Below are 20816 nucleotides of genomic sequence, written 5' to 3'. Positions count from 1 at the left end.
TTGGAACTTCTTTTATCTGCTTCTATAACCACTAACTCTTAGAAAACTGATTGACAAATGAATGTTATCCTTTGTGTATTACTTACAATAAGCTGTTATTCCTTCAGACATATTTATCTCTTCTTAGCCCTTGATGCATTTGCGGGTTTTTAGGTCATTATCGGCACAGGAGTTTCAGCTGGAATGAATCTGACTGAGTCATATGGAGTGGATATTGTTGGGAAAATTCCTCAAGGGTAGGGGTGTTACATTCTCATTCAAACTATACCTTTTTCATATAACGTGTAGCTTTTATTATAGTAATTGTAACCGTTTATTTCTTCTCCAAGGTTAAGTGCACCAGCAGTTCCTGAGATTCAACTCATCCCAGCAATATTTATAGATGCAGTAGCAATAGCAATAGTTGGATTTTCAATGGCTGTATCTATGGCCAAGATCTTTGCCCTTAAACATGGTTACACCATTGATGGGAATCAGGTAAAAGTATTTGAATTTTTCTATGGAAAATGTTCACTATCACCTTCATTTATTTATTAAAGCAGAAAGACATATTGGACAAGAATGGGTTTTTCTTTCACTGTGGAATCAAGTTTTTGGCAGCTTACACGATTAAATGCCAGGAGTTATTTTAAGCTCTTGTAGCTCTGTTTTAATGATTAGTTACACTTATACCTTTGTTTTGGGAAACTTTGGTTAAAGTTGGATGTGTGCACAAATAATAATTGTTGGGACAGCCATTACTTAGGCTACTCTCCTGGTAGGCACCTGTTTTACTTCTGCATTCTTTCACAGTGAAACATTGAGTTCCCATGTGATAAGTATATTGTCTTCTGTACCAAAGAACTATTATATATGGTTTTAGAAATTCCAATGATGTTTTACTTTTTATTTATCCATTGCAAATAGATGGTTTGTTTCCTGTGGGTGGTAATACAGTTGTTGTTTGTTTTATTCTTAATAAATAGATATTTTAGAGTAGAAAGCGGAGAACATTATTTGTATGATAAACCATTTTTGATGCAATTTTAGCATTAAAATTCAAGTTATCCAAGAGTTGAAAAAGTTCTTAAAAACAAACAACTCTGTCATTCATTTTAATTTTCAGTCTCACTAATCACAGTAACGTTTAAGGATGAGAAATGTCTCCAGCACTTTATCAAATACTTCATTTAGCAGATGATTTAATGTGCATTAACTTGTACTTGTGTTTCTCTCACATGCACAAGTTATGATAAGGTAGCTATAAAAGCACTGTAAATAAGAGGTGGTTGTTATTGTGTAAGGATAGCTCCACCTTCATACAGTTGCTAGGTGTAACTTTTGTTTTGCTCTGATTTTTTTTACACAGGAACTTATTGCCTTGGGAATATGTAATTCTGTGGGGTCATTTTTCCAAAGCTTTCCAATCACTTGCTCAATGTCCCGGAGTCTCGTTCAGGAAAGCACTGGTGGGAAAACTCAGGTATGTAAACCCAAATTTGGAGCCAAAGTTTGTTTTCTTTTTTCTTTTTTTTCTTTTTTTTTCTTTTTTTTCAATTTTTTGTGTTCCAAAGCTGAAGACTGGAGTTTCACTAGACTGCCTTATTTCTCTGCCTTGGCCAGAAGAAGAACTGCAGTTTCCTCTATTTCATATCCTGTCTGGGCCAGGATAGGAGGCTGCATGACAGTGAGAATGGGCAAATTTTGTGGGAGGGATCAGAAATGACTCAACTGGCCTTTTGAGAAGCACAGGAAGCGTTAGCTCATGAGTAATACTGCCCTGTTGGGGCATTTCTGGCTATTCAGATGTCATTTCTTGTTCATTTTGTTCAGATTGCAGGTGCACTCTCTTCAATTATGGTTCTGTTGGTAATTGTGGCAATTGGATACCTCTTTGAGCCACTTCCACAGGTAAGGTAGTTTTGCCTGCTAAGCACTGCATGTAAGTGAACAGAAGCCAGCTAGTATTGCTTACAGCAGAGATTGTAGAATGGTTGATGAGTAAGTCCAGTCAGGGCTTGGTTCAGAAACCCTTCAATTTTGTGTAAATTCTTGCTGTAAGTTAGATTGACAATTAATAAATCTTTTGAAAAATGCAGCGTGCTGTTTTGCTGTTGTTTTTAATATTGAGCATCCTGGACTCTGTTTTTAAGACATACAGTTAATATCTTCAAATGATTCCCATTTTGTTGCAGGATAGGAATTCTGGAAGGAGGCTGAAAAGTTAAATGAGAGTTATAAATCAGCTGGAGAGGGTTGGGGTTTGGTGATGGCTCAGCATAATGAGTTGAAGTAAAAACAATTTTACTTATTTCTATTAAAGTTTATTCATGTGGATGGATGCACTCTGATCAAAAAAACCCCACATGATTCTGATGACATGCATGGGATGATATGCGATTCCTGTTTTGTTGTTTTGTGTTTGTTTGCTTTCTTAATAAGATATATATCTTGGTTTACACCCATATGACTGCACAGAATTTTTACAAGATATTGCAGAGAAACTTGAAGATTGAGATTAAAGTCCAGCTGCAAGTGCTGCAGGCATTATAACTGCAGCAGCCTGAAGCTCAGGAATACATGATTTCTCTTGCTGGGAAGGACAGTAAATCAAATTGTACTGATTCTGGCTTGCCATTTCTGTGACAGGAAGAAAAATATATCTCCACTGAACTACCTGAAAAGTTCTTTGTTAAGCTGAACATCTGCAGTAGACCTATATCAGTTTTATGAGCACAGAAAACAGTTATTTTTGATGCTTTGAAGTAGGTATATTTCGCTTCTGAAAATAACATTTTTGTAATATTCCTAGACTGTGCTGGCTGCAATTGTAATGGTGAACCTGAAAGGAATGTTTAAACAGTTTGGAGACATTGCTCACTTCTGGAGAACCAGTAAGATTGAACTGGTGAGTAATGGACACTTAGAGCATATATTTAACTGCAGTAAAAGTTTTGCTCCTCCCTATCCTCCAAAACAGTGTAGAAACTTAGCAGGAAATTACAAATTGCATTGTAACACATTAAATACCCTTGGAGAGTGATCTGTTGCAGACAAGAATGTTTTTGCGCTTGTTCAACAGCGTTTAGCTCAGATCAGAAGTAGTTTAGTTGTGGTAAAAGCAGAGCTTTTGCAGTGTTGCTATAGGAACTGTACTGAAGGCTGTAGGAATGTCTGAAAGGAATTTGAAACAGAGTAACAGAAAACTACATGAAAGCATTTGTCATCCTCTAAGATTAACCACAATCCTGTCCATAGTGATTTTCTGGATTAATGTTAGTTTGTCATTGACATAAAGATGATTTGTGATTTGTAGCAGTGTGCTTACTTTTGGGGGAACGTGGAAAGGTGGCAGAGACCTCAATGTACTGACACATAGGTAGTTCTTGACCTCATGGGTCAGATACCCAACCTCAGGGGTTGAGTGCAGCCATATATATATGATGATTTCCAAAATTCTGGACAACTGCAGAACTAAATCCTTGAGATCATCAGAATAAAATGGTATGTCCCCATTATTGGCTTGAGCTTAGAGATCTGTGAAATAGCTCAGAAATGCAACTAGTTTCTATATGGTATGGCACAGAGACCTTAGCACACTTGGAGCACTGAATTCTTCCTTTTCAGTAGCAAGCTCCTCTCAGCATATGTATGGAATCAGGTGCCTCATCCAGGCGAAGACAATTAATTGTTCAGGAGCTCTCAGGGCAATCCTTCTTTATGTATTTTATTTATACAGCTAACAGTTCACGCTGCAAGTAGCAGAGTTTGCAACAACTGCTCAGTAAAAGATGAAAATAAATGAGAGCTACTTTTGCACACTTTGTATGTTTCTTTATCCTTCAGCATTGGGAGTCTGCTGTTAACTCAGTTTGGAGAATAGGACTTAATGTGTTTATTAATTTTGGACAATTTGTCAGATGTTATGTTAATGTGCCTTGAGCTCTTACACGCTTTTCAAAGGTTAAGGCAATTGCAGTCTGCTATCATGATGAATTACATCCTAGCCTGTTCCTGAGCAGAAGAGGTACATAGGCTTCAGGCTGAACAATGGTATTGTTTTTGTGTTAACAGGAGATGCATATTAATTCAGAACTTTTCTTTGTTTTAGGCCATCTGGGTTGTAGCTTTTGTGGCTTCTCTTTTCCTGGGACTAGACTACGGCTTGCTTACTGCAGTAGCATTTGCAATGATAACCGTTATTTACAGAACACAAAGGTCAGATTTCTTCTTTATTAACATCAGTGTTTGTTGGACTTCTGTGTGGTTTTGTTTGTTTAAGGGATGCAAATAAGCAGCAGACCTTTCCCTTCAACTGCATACAGTATAGAATCTGCTTAATAATGTAGTTCATGCAGGACATGACCCATGGCCCTGATCTAGGGTTCAAATTTTATTTTTCTGAGAACAAAATTTCAGTCATAGATGGGAATTTTGAATTCTTACTTAATTTAATCTTGTTTATATTGTTTTTAATGCTTGGAATTCAGAACTTCAAACCTGTTTGGTGTTAGGTTCAGTAAATGACTAATTTTTCTGTGCACTGTCATAGTCAAACTAAAGAAGCTGTGTCAGATTATCGCTAGCTGAATGTTTAAGTATTTTATAAAGAAGTTCTAATTCATCAAAAAAGTATCCGTGCCCTTCCAGTTTTTCAGATCACTTCTTGCTCTCAGTACAAAGCTTTTAGTTCACGGTAAAAGTTGTCTTCCAGATCTAGAGCAGAATGATTTCTAGCATGTGTGAATAGGACTTCACCTGTTACACAAGGCCCCTATGCTCAAGGTGTTGGTTATCTAGATGGAAAATCTGTAAAAGTCTTCATTTCCCATCTGCATTGGAGTGAAACCAAATCCTGAGATTTCCACTCTGCATAAATAAGCATATTCTTCTGTCAGCTGTACGTGGTTTGATCCTTGCAAACTTCACAGTTCTTTGCTGTCATACTGCCTCTGAGTTGGGAATGTTCATCTTCTCAGGCATGCTTGACCTGGGAGCAGGCTTTTTGGAGCTGCAGCATATATTACGCCAGTCCGAGCTGCTGTACTTATAAGATGGTCAATGAAGTAGCACCAGTTCAAACCAAAGAAAATTTGCTCTGTAAATTCCACATGCTGTGGCCAATGCTGTTCAGAAAATGGCAGCACTACAGTGCTGTTTCTAGATTGTTTCTGCACTGACAGAAGCAATTGGCATGACTTATAACTCAATAGCCCCTTGGTTTTTTTCTTCCACGCTACCCACTGCATTTGAGCACATTTAGATAAAATTGTGGCAGGCAGAACGACTATTTAAAATAAGATTCAAAATATTTTAAGTACTCACTTTTCCACTTTTTAAGTGATAATAGTGAAATGTTTGCCTCCGTTTCTCTCCAGACCTCAATACAGGATCCTTGGTCAGATTCCTGACACAGATATCTACTGTGATGTGGAAGAGTATGAAGAGGTAGGAGTGTATTTTTGTGCGTGGTTTTATGTATTGGAACAAAGATGACTGTGGCAGCTGCCTGGTGTGCACCTGTGATATTCTTTCAGGAAGCAAATAAATGTTAATAGGAAAAGCCATATTGTTTAGAATGCTACCTTCTTGTCCTGCATGTATGTTTGACTAGGAGCTGATAAAAAATAACCTTTACGCTAATTATCATTGTGCTGGCCTAGTACAGAATGGTAAGATTTGTAGAAATGTAAATGCTGTACCTGCTGTGTACACAATTGCAAACAAGGCCAGCTTCTTTAATTGTGTGACAGTACTGGAAGGCTGGAATGCCAGGCTGAACAAGCCCGACTCCCTCAACCCTTCTTCACAGGAGAGGTGCTCCAGCTGTTTGATCATCTTCATGACCCTTTCCAACAGCTCCACATCCTTCCTGTACCATGGGCCCCAGGCACAAGCCTTATTAAACAGCATCTCCCTGCCTTCAGCCTATCCCCTGCTCATTAAACAGGCTTGATTAATGGCATAATTGCTTGCCATGCACTTAGCTTCTTATTAATGTGATATTGTTCAACCAAAAGCTGGCAAAAGCAGTATGTTTTTAAATACATAGGATCTAGCAATAAATGAGCTAAGCATGCTGCATTTATTCACAAACAGCAGCTACAATTTCCTGTATGCTTTGCCATGTTCTCACAGGTGCTCCTTTGAAGGCTACATCCCTTTTTACTCAGGAACCAGTTGATAAAAACCTATATGAAAAGACCATGCAGTAACTGAAAACATTCTCTCACCAGTAGTTCTATTTAGAATATGATGCAAAGTATCGTGTGTGTGTGTGTGTGTGTGTATATGTATGTGTGTGTGTGTATGTATATATATATATGTATACGGACATGCTTATAGCCATATTCAAAGAAGAGGAGACTTTGTTTTTGTTACACAGAGTCCAATTTGCTTTTGCTACTCCTGTATAAAGATGAGGTTGGCAGCATAGGATCTCTGCTGCTGGTCAGGTTGTTTTCACGTAAAATGTCAGAGTGCAGGCTGCTCAGAGATGACTTAATTTAAAGTAAAGGTAAGAAGTGATATTGAGACTTACAAAAAGGCCTGTTTACAACCAAGAATCTTAAAGGCTCTTGCTTGTGTAGCTGAGGACGCAAGAAAGAAAGAGAAAGAAAGAAGGAAATCATGCCCATATAAAGGGAGGCTAAAAGAAAGTGTTCCTAGATCTGCATGATTTCCTCATATTAATATCAGCTGCAAATAGAAACATCAGAGAACTGTAAATATTTCATTCCTTCAGATGCTACATCTTTGTTTGTTCTAAACAGAAGTGTCACATGACATTGATTCTGTGCAATATGACACCTGGAAGGGTGCAGGCTCTGATCTTCCAGTTGGCTTTGCTCACAGCACTGCTGACTATCCTTGATACATGCCAGTACCCATTCTGAGTTGGCCTTTGGGCTGTGTGTTTACAAGTATCCTCATGTCTTGTACCTATGCAAGGCAATACTTAACACATCAATGTTTTTTTTTTTCCTTAGGTTAAAGAATACCCTGGAATAAAAATATTTCAAGCTAATGCGTCACTTTATTTTGCCAACAGTGAGTCATACACAAGTGCACTGAAGAAAAAGGTGAGTAAAGCAAAATCTTTAATACCTATGTCTTGAAATTTCAAACTTTTTTTTCTGAAACACATTCATCTTTCAGGCCCTTCAGGTGTAGCCCCTAGTGCAGTGTTTCTCTGGTGCCCCCCGGTCATCAGTAAAATATGAGAAGGTAATCCTGCAGCCAACTGCACACCATTTTAGCAAACAGCAACACAGGGAGGGAATAAACAACGTACAGAGTATGCTTCACCTCCTGCCTAACCCAGGTCTGACTGAGTGGGGATGGCAGTAACAAAACTGCCTGACCTGGTAACAATTACATCCTTACTAATTTCTGAACCATTTTTCTGTAGCTCCCTTGACGAGTCTTACACAAAAGAGGTGGGTGGTACTTCTTCAGAAAGCAAGAGGTATTAGCGATTTGTGTCCACGCACACTTATCTCCCCTTCACTTTCTGCTCTCAAATCAGCATTCTGTTGAAACATGGCACCTCTGATCTCAAGAGAGGAATGTTATGCATCTCTTCCTCATCTTAACACAGTGCTTGCGAAGATTATTCCTTCTTCCTTTATACTGTTCTCACCACCACCAAGGAACACTGAATAATGCAGGCATCTTTGAAATTTATGGCAGTGATGAATTCAGTGCTAATTGATACTGCAGTGTCATCCTAACAAGCTCAATCTCGTCTGATCGTGCTTTCTTTTCATGCCAGACTGGAGTGGACCCTTGTGCCATATTAGCAGCAAGAAGAAAAGCCCAGAAGAAGCATGCCAGGGAGGTAGAGAAGGCCAATAAAGTGAAAAAAAAGGCTGTACTGAAGCTAGTGAATTCTTCGGTAAATATTCGCCTCTACTTTATCATGATGCTCTCTGGTATTACCATTCTTGTTTATACGGGGTGCTACTCAGGCAGGAAAGCTTGGAATACAAGCACTGTGAAGTGTAAAGGTCAGACTGCTAAGGAATACTGTGGGTCAGAGGATCGTGACTGCAATGGATAATCATGTTGAACCTTAGTTACATTCAGGTGCAGCGTTAGTGGAGCAGAGCCTTTCACACTGTCATGCTGTAACAGCAGTGCTGTGAGCAGAAGGTGGAGGATCCTACTTCTGCTCCTCCCTCCTACGTTCTTGGACTAATCATGCAGAAATAGGATATAATAAAATTAATTCAAATGAGGAGCTGTAATAAATAGATACCATCCACACTGTTGATTCTGGCATCTGGAAGAACATGTGTGTGGAGAGGAAGGGAATCTACACTGGATGAGTACTGGCTATTGTTTAATTGTATTTATCTTCTCTCACAGACCAATGATGTAGAAGCGAGCGTAAAACATGAGATAGCAAATGATGGATTACCTGTAAATGGAAAATTTGCATGTGTGGATGCTGGTGTACAAGATGGGTCTCCTGATGAGCTTGAACACTTTGTAGAGCCCAGAACAAACATCCATTCTTTAATTCTGGATTTCTCCCCAGTGAACTTTGTGGATTCAGTTGGAGCAAAAACATTAAAATCAGTAAGTTTTTGTTTATTTGTTTTTCAAAAACATAGATAATATGTAAATTAAGTTCCCACCAGGAAGCCTGTCCTGGGATGTAACTATCAGCTGGGATACAAGACAGTATCTCATATAATCACAACTTTAATTCTGTAGCTCCGTAAGTTTCAGCTGAGTACTGGGGAATGTGGAAAGTGCAGCTCTCAAGGTAACCAGCTTACATCTTCCAGAACTGCTATGTGCACAATGATATACCTGTGTTTAACTTTGGTTTAACTGTATTGCAGGTTATAAAAGAATACAAAGAAGTTGGTGTCTGTGTCTGCATTGCCAGCTGTAGTGGTGAGTTGAGCTTTTGTGTGACCTTTGTAGGAAAGGACTATATTTCATCTCTTTTCCTCTGGCCTTGAATTTATTTTCTGCTGCCAGGTGCTTCAGTAGTGTCAGTGCTAATTTTGCATTAAAATTGGATTTGGGGAAGAGCAAGCTCCTTGAGTCTTCACTTTGCTGGAAGTGAAACATTGATGTAATGAGTTCTCTGAGGACTAGATCTTGCTTCCATTTTTTCCAGCTGGCAAACTGTGAATGATAAACACACTGTAGCTTGCACTTGTTCTAATAATGTAATAAGAAAAGCTTGAAGTGTTCTCAGCTTCAATATTTGGAACTGTAACATCTTCAGCCAATAATGGACCTCTCTGTATAGCTAGAAAGGAGGATTACTTTCTTTTGGAGTGGAAGAGTAATGATTCGTCCGGATGTTTTAAATGTTTTAAATAGTGACAAGTAGGACTCAATAATTCTTGTCAGTGTCTTCCTGAGATACTGTTTTCCATCCTTGTACTTTGGTTTGTGCACTGATGCCATGTTTGTGTTTTCGGTTTTTTTTTTTTATTTTGTAGGCCCAGTTATGAATGAGCTGACCAGACTGAATTTTTTTGATAACAGTGTAACAAGAGAGTTGCTGTTTCACAGTATTCACGATGCTGTCCTTGCTTGCCAAGTGAAAGACAGGTCTGCTTCACAGACTGCCTTGGACCACTGAGGAGTGGCAACTGGCAAAATGGACATTGAACTTATGCTGATAGAGACTTTCTTTGAATATTCAATTTGCACAGGTTAAAGAGTACCTAAGGCTGTCTGTATGTACGGGTATAGAGTGGGGCTTACTTTCTGTAGGAAGAATGGACAAAGAATTGGAAGCCTTCATGCTCTTGAATTTTTTCCTTCAATCAGGGTATAGCTGTTCAGTGACATGACCTCACAATTATGCAAGATGAGAGGAGTTATTGTATTATGCTACAATCTGATAGACAAGGTGACATTCCTATTCCTATTGAGAAAATGGGCACTTTAACTCACTTGCAGAAGATAGCTGTTCTGCAGTTCCAATGTACTGTACCAATGTCTTCACAGAATTTTCTTAAACAGTTTTTAAAGCCTGATGTCAACATCTGCATACCACAGATTTATATAAACTAGTACTCTGCCAGCTGGATCAATGAATTCACACTGGTGACATTAGCTGCTGTTCTTTTTAAATCTTGATGGTACCATTTTGTTTTTTTAAATATCTAACCTGTCCCAAATGTACTGATCTCTTCATTGCCCAGTTATTTTCACTGTGAGTTTCATATTAGAAAACCTTTGTTTAATTATTATGTTATCAGTATGGTACTTACACTGCCAAAACCATGTTATACCTTCTAGAAAATAATACAACACATTTTAAGCAAAAATTATGTTGTCCTCATGTTTGAAGACAAAAGTTGTGTATGCCAGGAATGAGGTCTGATAAAATGGACTTAAGAAATGATGCCCTATATGCAGTCTCTTAAGCTGGAATAGAAGGTTAGATAGAGCCTGAAGTCTCATAGGTCCAAGAGAGAAGTACTTTTCCATTGCCTGAGATGTCTTTCTACCTACCAGCACAGCTGCTTCTGCCTCAGCTTTCAAGTGTTTGTGAAATAGATTTCAGTAGAACTCAAAAATGCATTTGGCTATTTTTCATGAAAAAGTAGGTTCTTTTTTCTTTCTTTTGTCTTTACAACCTGGCCACTATAGTACTGTTTAACTTCAAGTTAAAACATAAAATTTGGAAACACTTCAAGCAAAATAATGCCTGTTATTCCCTGAACTATCAGTATGAAACTGGTTAGAGGTAGGAATCTGGAAGTGTTCCTCTGTGAGATATTTCAGTAGCACATGGGCAGTAGAGGAGGATCAGTGCCATTTTGTCTTGCACCCTCAAAGCAAAGGTCCTGTGCATGCAGAAATTCAGATGATTTCCTCTCTTCTTAGTGCAGAACTTGCTACTTTTTATTTTGGTTCACACTGTTGCAATTATGGTTTGCTTCAGGCAAACGGAGTTTCCCAAGAACCAGGGGCAATGGGAAGATGTTTTCTTTCTCCAAATGCCCTGCCACCAGGGATAGAAAGCTTTCTGCATCAGAAGATACTGCTTAGCTGGAGTTCAAAGTGTGAATGCACGTTAACACAGTGTGCGTTTACTTAAACAACTTTGGGTACATTTTATAATGTTTACTAGTTTGACAAGCTTTTGTATCTGCATACAGTATATATTTTTCTACTTTCAGCTTGTTGCAGCTTTGGTTTTTAACTATGTAGTCTCTTCTGTTCACATCAAAATCCTGTCAAATTCGAAAATAAAGTGATTATCAGTACAAGTTGAAACTCTCCACTTTGTCTCAGCAAGACACTGCATGTGGGACAAGCCAAGGACTGCAGGACTGAAGTCTGTTGTTAAGGGGTGGGCTGGGAAGGGTTACCACTGGTATAGAGGTCCTTCCGGGCATCAAATCCAGCATGAAACATCAATGCTTCTGAAAAAGAAACCTAACAAAAATATGCATCTCTCTCTTGCTCATTTACAGTCTAAGATGGTCTTGGGAAGTAGCTGGTGCTGTTTTTCTTTCCCTTCTTCCTCCTACTTGTGCACATCTTCTGTTCTTTAACTGAGACTTTCAGAAAAGCTCTGGAAACATTATGCCTACTTATGGTTCTACTTCAGTAATCTGTAGCTTCTGGGCAACTAGTGCTTTTCCCAGGCAAGATACCTTTCCCTACAACTGGTCAGCTGTATTTTGTGACATCAAATGAGCAAACAAGTGCGCACGTGTGTGTGGGGTTAGGTTAAAGCAATACAACCGTGTGTACACCAGATTTGATACTACCCTTCTGAAGGAGGGGACAATCTTCAGGTGAACATATAGGAAATCCTCCCTGCTGGTGGGCTAACAGAAATTAAAGATGATGAGGGGGGAACCAAACGGATGTCTTCTTCACAGGTAGTTATGGACTGCATTACCCATCGTTTAGAGTTGAGGAAGCATTCCCTGTGTTGAGGTTATCATCCTTTGCATTGCATTCTTCATAGCGGCTCTGAAGCACTTCCACAAATCATGCTGATGCAGATCTGCACTGAAGTTTGCTTGCTTTCTAGTGTTCAGGTTCCTGCTCCTCACCCTTCTGGCTTTAGCACCTCCATAGAGCCCTCTCTGCACCAGGCCACACCATGATGCAATTAATGCTGCTCTGCCTGGGTAACTGCTGAAAGAATGGATCAAAAGCCTTTGTCAAGGCCATCCTACATGCGGCCTGTGCAGCACTAGCACTGTGTAACTTGCTCCTGATTATTGCCAGCACTGTTGTAATCCATCCAGCAACATAAAATCTGGAAGCTTTTGTTGAGTCTCACGGTCGGTCGGTCGTGTGCTTTGCTGCTATCAGCTGACCCAGTGCTTCCTACTCCAGCCTATTACCTACTGAAAAGCTCATCTCCCCACTGCTGTTTAGATAGGATTTAAACTCTCAGTTATCTTAAGGTTGTCAGCACATCAAACAAACTCACATCCTTTGAACTCAGAAGAGGGCTCTGCTCTCTCTCCTCTTCATTACATTTAGATGCTCGCTGCTGCAGCCTCACCGCAGCAAATAGCACTGCACAACCCGAGTCTGGGTTGATGCTGAGATGCTACTTAATTTTCAGAATATTCCCTTCCCCCATTCTCTGCAAAAGCACCAATTTATAATACCTGATCAGGATACCTGATCAGCTCCAAATTCTTTGTACATCCTTTACTCATCCTGCTCAAGTAGAAGATGCATTTAATTTCAAGCACTGTAGTGATAATCTGATATTGAATTATTGCTACTTTCTGAGCCACTTTACTTTCTGGCTCAAAAAATGGCAACATTCTCTTCCTACCACTAAACCTGCACCCCTCTCCAAAAATGTTCTTACAAAAATAACCATTGAGATCAGTTTTTTGATCAGACATGGGCAAATATACCAGAATGCCTAGATTTGTTTATTAAGGCACTGATGCTTTGGCCAGAAGTCTAACAAAATCCATTCACTGCATACACTTTTCCTTCTGCATACACTTCTTTTATAAGAAAGCCTGATATAACTTTTCTCATATTTAAGATGTAACAGTTCCCATAAAGCTTTACATTCCCATATTCCTTCAAGCTTTTTTTCTATTTTCATGCAACGCTTGAAAAAAGAGAAAATGAAAGGCTTGGTTTTCAGTGACCAAGCTGCAAGAACATGGTAGATGAATAAAGATCACCCTTTCAACGTTGTCCGCTACAAATGTTGTCTAACTGTAAGCTATGAAGGATGAGTACCCAATCGAGGTCACCCTCTGTGTAATGACATATCAAAACTTAGGAAGCACTGCAGTCACTTAGGAATGCTGTAGTGCCTCTACAGCAGAGATGATAGGTTTGGGGGTATAAACAGTGACTGGGGACCTAGCTCAACATTGCCTTGTTTCATGTATGTACACCCTTTAAAAAATATTTTGCTATATTGTTAGACTTTGAGATTTCTTTTCTATAGCAGCAAGACTCCACTAAATGCAAAACTCATTCATAAGGAAATCCCACTTGTTGTTTGGAACACTTCATTTATTTCTAGCTTCCAAGAACAAGCCAGGAGTTACCACATACATACAGATTTTGGTTTCACAGAAAATTGAACTGCAGAAACAGGAAAAGCACTCCAAGATATCAGTTGTAGGTCATGTAGCGGGGAGTGGCGCTGAATTTTGCGTAGGATTTAATGACTTTGTTCACTGCTTCTAAGAAGTCTTTCTCAGTAGCAATTTTTCTGCGTGCTCGGATTGCAAACATGCCTGCCTCTGTGCACACACTGCGAATCTCAGCTCCTTTCAAAAAAAAAGGACAAAGAAGTTCAACACTGACCACCAGTGGAGACAAAGCATACACAGAATGGCTAAATGAAAATTCACCTTACCTGTGCTATTAGGACACAGTCGAGCCAACAGCTCAAATCTTATGTCCCTTTCAACACTCATGGAGCGAGCGTGGATCTTGAATATGTGAGTCCGCCCCTGGAAAAGCACAGAAGACAGAAATGTTCACACTATGAAAGAGGTGACGACTTGACCTGCTCTCAGTGCAGCTGTCCTCTTCCCCAGCAAGGGCAAATGGAAAATAAAATTCTTACTTGGTACCTGACTGTCATTTTCTATGTCTGGACTAGAATAATTGAGCAATGGAATAATAATTGTCCATGAAACTGAATTACAAAAATATCTTAAAGAGCTCTACTGGGAGAAGCATTTCAAGAAAGCTCTCAAAAAGAACTAAATAACGCACACTCCAACTTAAGATCTAAATTATAGAACCAGTTAAAGGATTATCTATTAAGATAGAAATATACAGCAAACATAAGTACAGGTTCTTTGCCAGGGATGAAATCTGGACAGTGTGAGAAAACTTCCCTTGGCACATACTTAATCCCCCAACTTTCCGTGGAGTTTCACATAAGTTAGGAGTGCTGCTTTCAGTAACTCTTGTAAACTGCATCCAGACAGTAATGCCCCAACTGAAGAAACACTGATACCAGAAAATACTTGGCAGCAAAAAAAAGCATTCTGACCTCTAGATCAGGCAAGCTGAACTCTATCTTCCTATCCAACCTGCCAGGCCTCATTAAAGCTGGATCCAGAGTATCTGGCCTGTTTGTAGCCATCAGCACTTTGATATTGCCTCGTGGGTCAAAACCATCCAACTGGTTGATCAGCTCCAGCATCGTGCGCTGCACTTCGTTGTCACCCCCAGCACCATCATCAAAGCGAGCACCTGGACAGACAAAACACAGAACAGCAGAGACTTCAGAGCAGGCAGATATCAAAGCTGCTGTGTGTGGGAAAGCAGGAGAAGAGTATTTAAATTACACACAAATATTTGTGATGAGTTGAAAGAAGATATGAAGGAATTCATTGAAGATGACACAGTTCAAATAAAAAGTGAGTATCTGTCAGCTATAATAAGCGCCGTGTTTAGTGGGAAATATTAGTGATAGGTGGACGGTTGGACTGGATGATCTTGGAGGTCTTTTCCAACCTTGGTGATTCTATGATTCCACGATTCACCCTTAACACTAAAGGGCCCATTTCCCTGCTAATAACAGGCCAAACTGCTGAGATTGGTAAACGGGTTGGATTACTGTTTTAACATCTCCCCTCAACCAAAGTCTACTTTCTCAGGACTGAAATACTTCTTTCTTCAGGGGGGAGGGGATGAAATGTGATTTTTAGTTTTGGTAGTAGTAAAGATTTGCTAAGTAGTCTAGAATCTGAAGGGAGTTTAAGTTTACAGTACTTCTTCCAAACACAGATTTTTTTTTACTAAAGTTTAAGTTATCTGCATGTTCCAAACATGCTGAGATGACTTCTCATCTGGGCTAAATATGTCTTAAAGCTATGTAAACCACTTCTTGACACCTTCTCAGACTGGGACATGCTGGTAGTAGTTTTGCTAAATATTTAGAATATTTAGGTATTTACAAGCATAATTCTTGAAATGCAGCAACCAAGATACAGAATTCAGGCACGAAAGGAAAATCTGCAATTTCTCCCATGAAGTCAGAGCTATGCATAGTACAGACATACCTCCAATGGCATCAATTTCATCAAAGAATATAAGACAAGCTTTTTTAGTTCTGGCCATTTCAAAGAGTTCACGAACCATTCGAGCTCCCTGAAAGCAAAATGAATCAAGACTTTGTTACAGACTCAAAGCATGTTAAAAGGAAAAACTTCATGTCTCCAAACAATTCTAGCTTCCAATGATAAAACTCTTTTACTAGTATAAATAACCAAACGTTCATAAATCTGATAGCAATTTATAGATGAGAGACGGATTACTATTCTTGAACTCAGAAAAAGTACAGATGACATCAGGGCCAACTGAAAAACAAGTGGTAGAGCTGGAAACAAAATCCTCATTCCGAAGTCCTCCCATAACACAGATTACACTCCACACTGCAAAATTCATTTAATTGGTGACAACACAGTTCATGTGTTGTAACTGATTGCCCAATCTACACCCATCTGCCTGACAGTCCCTCTGCCCCCTTGTATCTCCAAGCATGCTACTATGTTCATCCACTAGACTTACTAGGGTGCCTTATCCCCAGGACTACAAGCCTGTGATTCACTCCACATTTCATTAAGAATTGGCTCTTACCTCTCCCACATACTTCTGCACCAGCTCAGATCCAATTACTCTGATGAAGCAGGCATCAGTCCTGTTAGCAACAGCACGAGCACAAAGTGTTTTGCCTGTACCAGGAGGCCCAAACAAAAGCACTCCTTTGGGAGGCTCAATTCCAAGGTTAACAAATCTTTCAGGCTGCAACGGTGAGAAACAGAAGGCATCAGAGATTACATGCAAATTCAGAAAATCATCAGTGAAGAACAAAAACCAGGCTGGCCTGGACTTCATTTGTCAGAACTAGACCTCTTTTCCCTTGACATTTTACACACAGTTTTATCTTTTCTTGCTTTTTCAAATGCTAAAAGATGATCAGCATAGCTTTAAAACAATTAAAATTCCAACCTGAAGGTTACTTACGTGAAGAAGAGGGGTTTCAACCACCTCTCTGAGCTTTTCAATCTGCTCTTTACAACCACCAACATCACTGTAAGTGACATCTGGTTTTTCTTCCACCTGCACAACAAAAAGATAAGTGAGCAGTTAACACCTTGATGCAGCCTCTATAGGCTTTCAACTGCCAAGAATAAAACTGTAAGTAATCAAAATTAGGAGAGAGAACAAAGCAAAGTAAAATAAGTAAAGGTAGTTCTTACTTGCATCATGGTGACTGTGGGATCGATCTTTGGAGGCAAGGGGATGTGGATTTGATACTTGTTTCTGTCCACTCTGGTGAGAAGGCATAAAGAACATTTATTTTAACACCAGTTAATAAAACTGTCATGAACAACTAACTGCAAATTAGAAGAAGCTGAATTCTTAAACCATTCTTTCCTCTGGCATCAAGATAACCCAGCCCTTAAAGCTAACAGAATGGCTTGAGATCAGAATTCCTTCTGCAGAGGATCTTAATATTTCAAAAAATATTAATTCCAAAATATTTTAAAAACTAAACTTCAAAATATCCCAGAGAACAAATTGGTAAAATATTGATTCTCAAGATAATTGGCTTCATCTCTTCAGCAAACATTTCCTGCAGCTGCTCTGTGTGTATCTGCCAAGACAGCCAAGGTGGAAGCTTGCTGCTCAGGTTACCGGAAAGTAGGGACTATTGAGGCCCACACTGAAAGGTTTCAGTCTGGTGCACTGAACTGACTTTCACCACAATGACATCAAACTCAAAATACCCTGAACACTGTGTGCAGATTAGCAACTGCCTTCCAACAGAAAGGCCTTATTGGTATGATTTCAATCCCTGTGAAAATACCAAATGACAGTTGCTGATCTGTCAAACTAATGGATCAGATGAGAAGCTTCAGTCTTCAGTAAAACTGTAACACAAAGGATTTTGCTTACCCAACTCTCATGCCTTCTTCTATGTCAGTAGGTGCCACCTGGTCACTGAGATCCACCACAAATTTGGCAAACTGCTTGACATTGATAATGTACTTGGGATCCTCAGAGTCTGCATTGATTATCTTTGTACATCTAATACACAACATACAATTAACATCATCAGGAAAAGAATTAACTGCTTGCCTATTTGTGTAAGCATCAGGATAGAGATGGTGGATATACGCTCCCAATACACTGAAAGAGCTACACAACCTGTGATTCCAATATTATAGTGTCATACAACAATAACAGAAGCACAAGTAGCACAGACATCTGTAAGGAGACGTCTGGTCAGGGCTTGAACTAGTAACTGAGCACCTGGTGAAGAGGTGTGGCTGGCCTAGGGAGCAAGGCAAATTGTTTGCACTTGTGCTCCCCACATGACCAGAAGGGGTGGAGCCACCCTGGGTTCAGATTTGGGCTAGTCACTGAAGACAGAGCATCTCTTAGACCTAGGCTGCTTCCTGAGAAGGAGTGCTGTACAGCCAGAGAGCCCCTTCACCAGCTGGGTGAGTTCAACTTTTCTTTCTGTATGAGACTGTTGGCCTACCTGCCGATACCTTGCCTGGTATTGCCAAGAACCTGTCAGAAGCAATTCTGCTTCTTCAAAAGCATAACATCATACATCATATTTTATAAACATTTTGTACGCTCTTTGATACAACGGTAAAAAGTACTTCCAATTTGCACAAAATGTGACTCTTCTTCAAAAAGAAAAAGAGTTTGTGAGTTATAAATTGCTTTTTTTAACACTAGGCAGCTCCACTGTAAGGACAAAAAAAGAATGCGCCCACCTGGCAACCTGTAAAGGCTGCTCACTTTGGAGAGTTTGCTTATCTGCAGCCAGATCCCAAAGAGCAGGAGGAGCCAGGCCGGTGTCGGATTCCTTAATTCCTGTGTACAGCACAGACAAGGTGAGGAGAAAGAAGCAGCTGGTATGTCTTCAAACGTCAATAACCTTACACACAGGCCACCAGGAAACTTCCTGAGATCTCTAATTAAATGCAAAAGCACAGCTTTAGTGAACTTCAAGTTTCCTAAAGATACAAGACTGTGCCAGCTGAATATGCAAATGCCAGGCTACCAACACCACTAAGCTAACTGTTCTGCTGTGCTTCTCTTCATTGGGCAAGGAGTGGCACCACTACTTACTGGTAATTTGTTGACTTTCTGCAGTACACAGAAGTTCACTCATGATTCAAATGTAGTTTGACACCCATAAGTTAACTAGTGACAGAGGATTTGTTTCACACTACTGTAACAAACAGGCTTACAATTTTAAATACAAATCTGTTAAACTACAAAACTACAAATGTATATGTGCAGCTTAGCCCTGCCCAACCAAAAGCAAGACCATCACCTACAAAATAAAAATTGCATGTTACAAAAATAAAGAAATGCAGCCTTTGGCAAAAAATAAAAATCATCAAAGAAGTAGTTTGAAATCAGCTTCTTCAAATACTCATTTTCGTAGCTCTTCTACTGAACACCATGTTAAGAAAGAAAGATACCAGTGAGCTCATTGATTTTCTTAAGTAGTTGTTGAATATCATCTTCTACTTGCTTGATCTGCCTGGAGTATGTGCTCTGGCCCTGGAAAAGAAACATCACATTGATTTTTGCAAATCAATAATTTCATGTTTAGGAAAAAGTGACAATAACTGCTGAGCATCAGGATATTCAGTAGATGGGTTTGGTATAACAAAAACTACTGATCACAACCAAAGACAACATTGTTAAGCTCATATAATAACATTTCTGTTAATTCCGAGCAGGGTGCAGCTTCACAGTTCTGAGCACTGTGCAAGCGGAAGTTTTTTCACATCTTTACTCACAGATTTGTTTTTGCTTTTGAATGTGTTTGGTCTTATGTTTTTTTAACCATTCTTAAGTTTCAAAACAAGTCTTAGTAAAGATTACATACAGGAGTTCTGCAAACAGCACAGAAGTGAAAAAATTCCTATTTGTATGAGTGCTTTTATTTCCTCCCCAAACTCTCTACCAGCCCCAAATATAGCAGAATCTTCATGGTGCACATCAGAAGCCATATTCTCATCTGTGATAAAATATTTTACTGCATCGCCCTGCCAAACGCAGGCAGACCTGGATTTGCTTTACAAGGTCCCCCTTGTATCAATTTGCTTAAAAAAAAAAAAAAAAAAAAAAAAAAAAAAAAAAAAAAAAGCCACAGTGGTCTCAATCTGTACTTCAACGCCCTTACGCAGTTGCAGGGTTGTACTGTCAATATAATTCAGACTTCTGACAAACATGTCCACATCCCAACATACACTTAGCAGCAAGTTTCTTTATCCTGAAGAGTTCTTTCATAGACCCACTGTAGAATCATTTAAGGTTGGAAAAGATCTCTAAGGTCATCAGTCCAACTTATGCCCACTAAACCACATCTACACATTTTTTGAACACCTCCAGGGATGGTGACTCCACCACCTCCCTGGGCAGCCTGTGCCAGTGCCTCACCACCCTTTCAGAGAAGAAACTGTTCCTAATACAACTGAACCTCCCCTGGAACAACTCAAGGCAGTCCCATCTCATCCTATCACTGTTACCTGGAAGCAGAGACCAACTTCACACCCCCCCACACAGCCTCCTTTCAGGCAGCTGAAAGCAGTAGTAAGGTCTGCCCTGAGCCTCCTCTTCTTCAGACCGACCCATCCCAGCTCCCTCAGCCGGCCCCCACCACAGCTGTGCTCCAGACCCCTCACAGCTCCGTTGCCCTTCCCAGGACACCAGCAGGGCCTCCACGTCCTTTAGCAGCGCTGTCCCACAGCCGCACGCAGCACTCGAGGTGCGGCCTCAGCAGCGCCGAGCGCGGTCAGCAGCGGACCCGCGTTACTCACGTAGGTTTTCAGCAGGGCGATATCTCCTTCATCCAACGCTGAAACAAGACAAGAAAGGCTTAAGTCGCCAACCATAAAGACAAGACAGAAGCTCGTTCGGAGGCCGCATCTGCGTTTGTGCCTTTGCTGGCCAGGATCCCCGCGGCCGACGGCCGCCCTGCCCCGCTCCGCTCCGCGCCCGCCGCTTACCGCGGATGGGTTTGTCCTCCTTCTCCTCCTCCTTGGTCTTGCGCTGGTCCGCTCCCAGGTAGTCCGGCATGGCGAAACCTCCCAGCTCCGGAAGGCCGAGCGCTGCTGCGTAACGCTTCCGGGCCGCGCCGCCGCCTTGCCGCGGGCCGGCCGTTCCCTCCTGGCCTCACGGCGCGGCGGCGAATCGCGGGCCGCTCCCGGCCGCGTGTCGCACGGAGCCGCGTTCCCTCCCCCTGGCGGCAGCCGCTCCCCTCGGCGCCGAGCCCCGCTTCCCCCCTCGCGGCCCCGAGGATCCCTCGCGCCGCCGCTGACCCGGAAGCGCTCCCCGGGCTCCTCCAC

The 20816-nt window shown here is 40.6% G+C and overlaps 2 protein-coding genes across 4 annotated transcripts in view; one reads left to right on the top strand and one right to left on the bottom strand.

Moving 5' to 3' along the window:
* SLC26A5 (solute carrier family 26 member 5) overlaps window positions 1-11231 on the top strand; it is a 32904-nt gene extending 21673 nt beyond the window's left edge. The window contains exons 9-20 of one of the 3 annotated variants that reach the window (XM_042815783.1): window positions 154-236; window positions 330-477; window positions 1349-1462; window positions 1813-1890; window positions 2792-2887; window positions 4091-4197; window positions 5358-5427; window positions 6969-7061; window positions 7754-7876; window positions 8350-8562; window positions 8832-8886; window positions 9447-11231. In XM_042815783.1, coding sequence (XP_042671717.1) covers window positions 154-236; window positions 330-477; window positions 1349-1462; window positions 1813-1890; window positions 2792-2887; window positions 4091-4197; window positions 5358-5427; window positions 6969-7061; window positions 7754-7876; window positions 8350-8562; window positions 8832-8886; window positions 9447-9589 — 1323 coding nt within the window. In that variant the 3' untranslated portion in view covers window positions 9590-11231. Of the gene's footprint in view, window positions 1-153; window positions 237-329; window positions 478-1348; window positions 1463-1812; window positions 1891-2791; window positions 2888-4090; window positions 4198-5357; window positions 5428-6968; window positions 7062-7137; window positions 7877-8349; window positions 8563-8831; window positions 8887-9446 lie in introns of those variants that run through there. The other 2 variants (XR_006168305.1, XM_042815784.1) reach the window with 2 other exon arrangements.
* A 2227-nt stretch (window positions 11232-13458) lies between these two features.
* Window positions 13459-20604, bottom strand: PSMC2 (proteasome 26S subunit, ATPase 2). The gene is made up of 12 exons (XM_042816180.1): window positions 20478-20604; window positions 20289-20326; window positions 18942-19023; window positions 18225-18324; window positions 17392-17523; window positions 16692-16764; window positions 16456-16551; window positions 16069-16233; window positions 15492-15579; window positions 14477-14679; window positions 13829-13925; window positions 13459-13739 (listed from the first exon to the last, which is right to left on the bottom strand). The coding sequence occupies exons 1-12, from the start codon at window positions 20545-20547 to the stop codon at window positions 13582-13584; spliced, it is 1302 nt and encodes a 433-aa protein (XP_042672114.1). The 5' UTR covers window positions 20548-20604; the 3' UTR covers window positions 13459-13581.
* Between the last annotated feature and the right edge of the window lie 212 nt (window positions 20605-20816).

The sequence above is a fragment of the Centrocercus urophasianus genome, unplaced genomic scaffold, assembly GCF_019232065.1.
Source record: "Centrocercus urophasianus isolate 14NV4802_14NV808 unplaced genomic scaffold, USGS_Curo_1.0 seq_15, whole genome shotgun sequence".
In the NCBI taxonomy this organism is placed as follows: Eukaryota; Metazoa; Chordata; class Aves; order Galliformes; family Phasianidae; genus Centrocercus; species Centrocercus urophasianus.
The sequence above is the reverse complement of the archived record's forward strand: the minus strand, read 5'-3'. Positions and strand labels throughout refer to the sequence as shown.

Excerpts from the sequence above, each read along its gene's own strand:
- PSMC2 (XM_042816180.1), bottom strand. The coding sequence starts at position 20,547 with ATGCCGGACTACCTGGGAGCGGACCAGCGCAAGACCAAGGAGGAGGAG. Across the intron at positions 19,024-20,288 it reads TCGCCCTGCTGAAAACCTAC|GGCCAGAGCACATACTCCAG; the intron begins GTGAGTAACGCG and ends TTTCTTTTCCAG. Across the intron at positions 17,524-18,224 it reads CAGCCTTTACAGGTTGCCAG|ATGTACAAAGATAATCAATG; the intron begins GTGGGCGCATTC and ends GTTGTGTATTAG.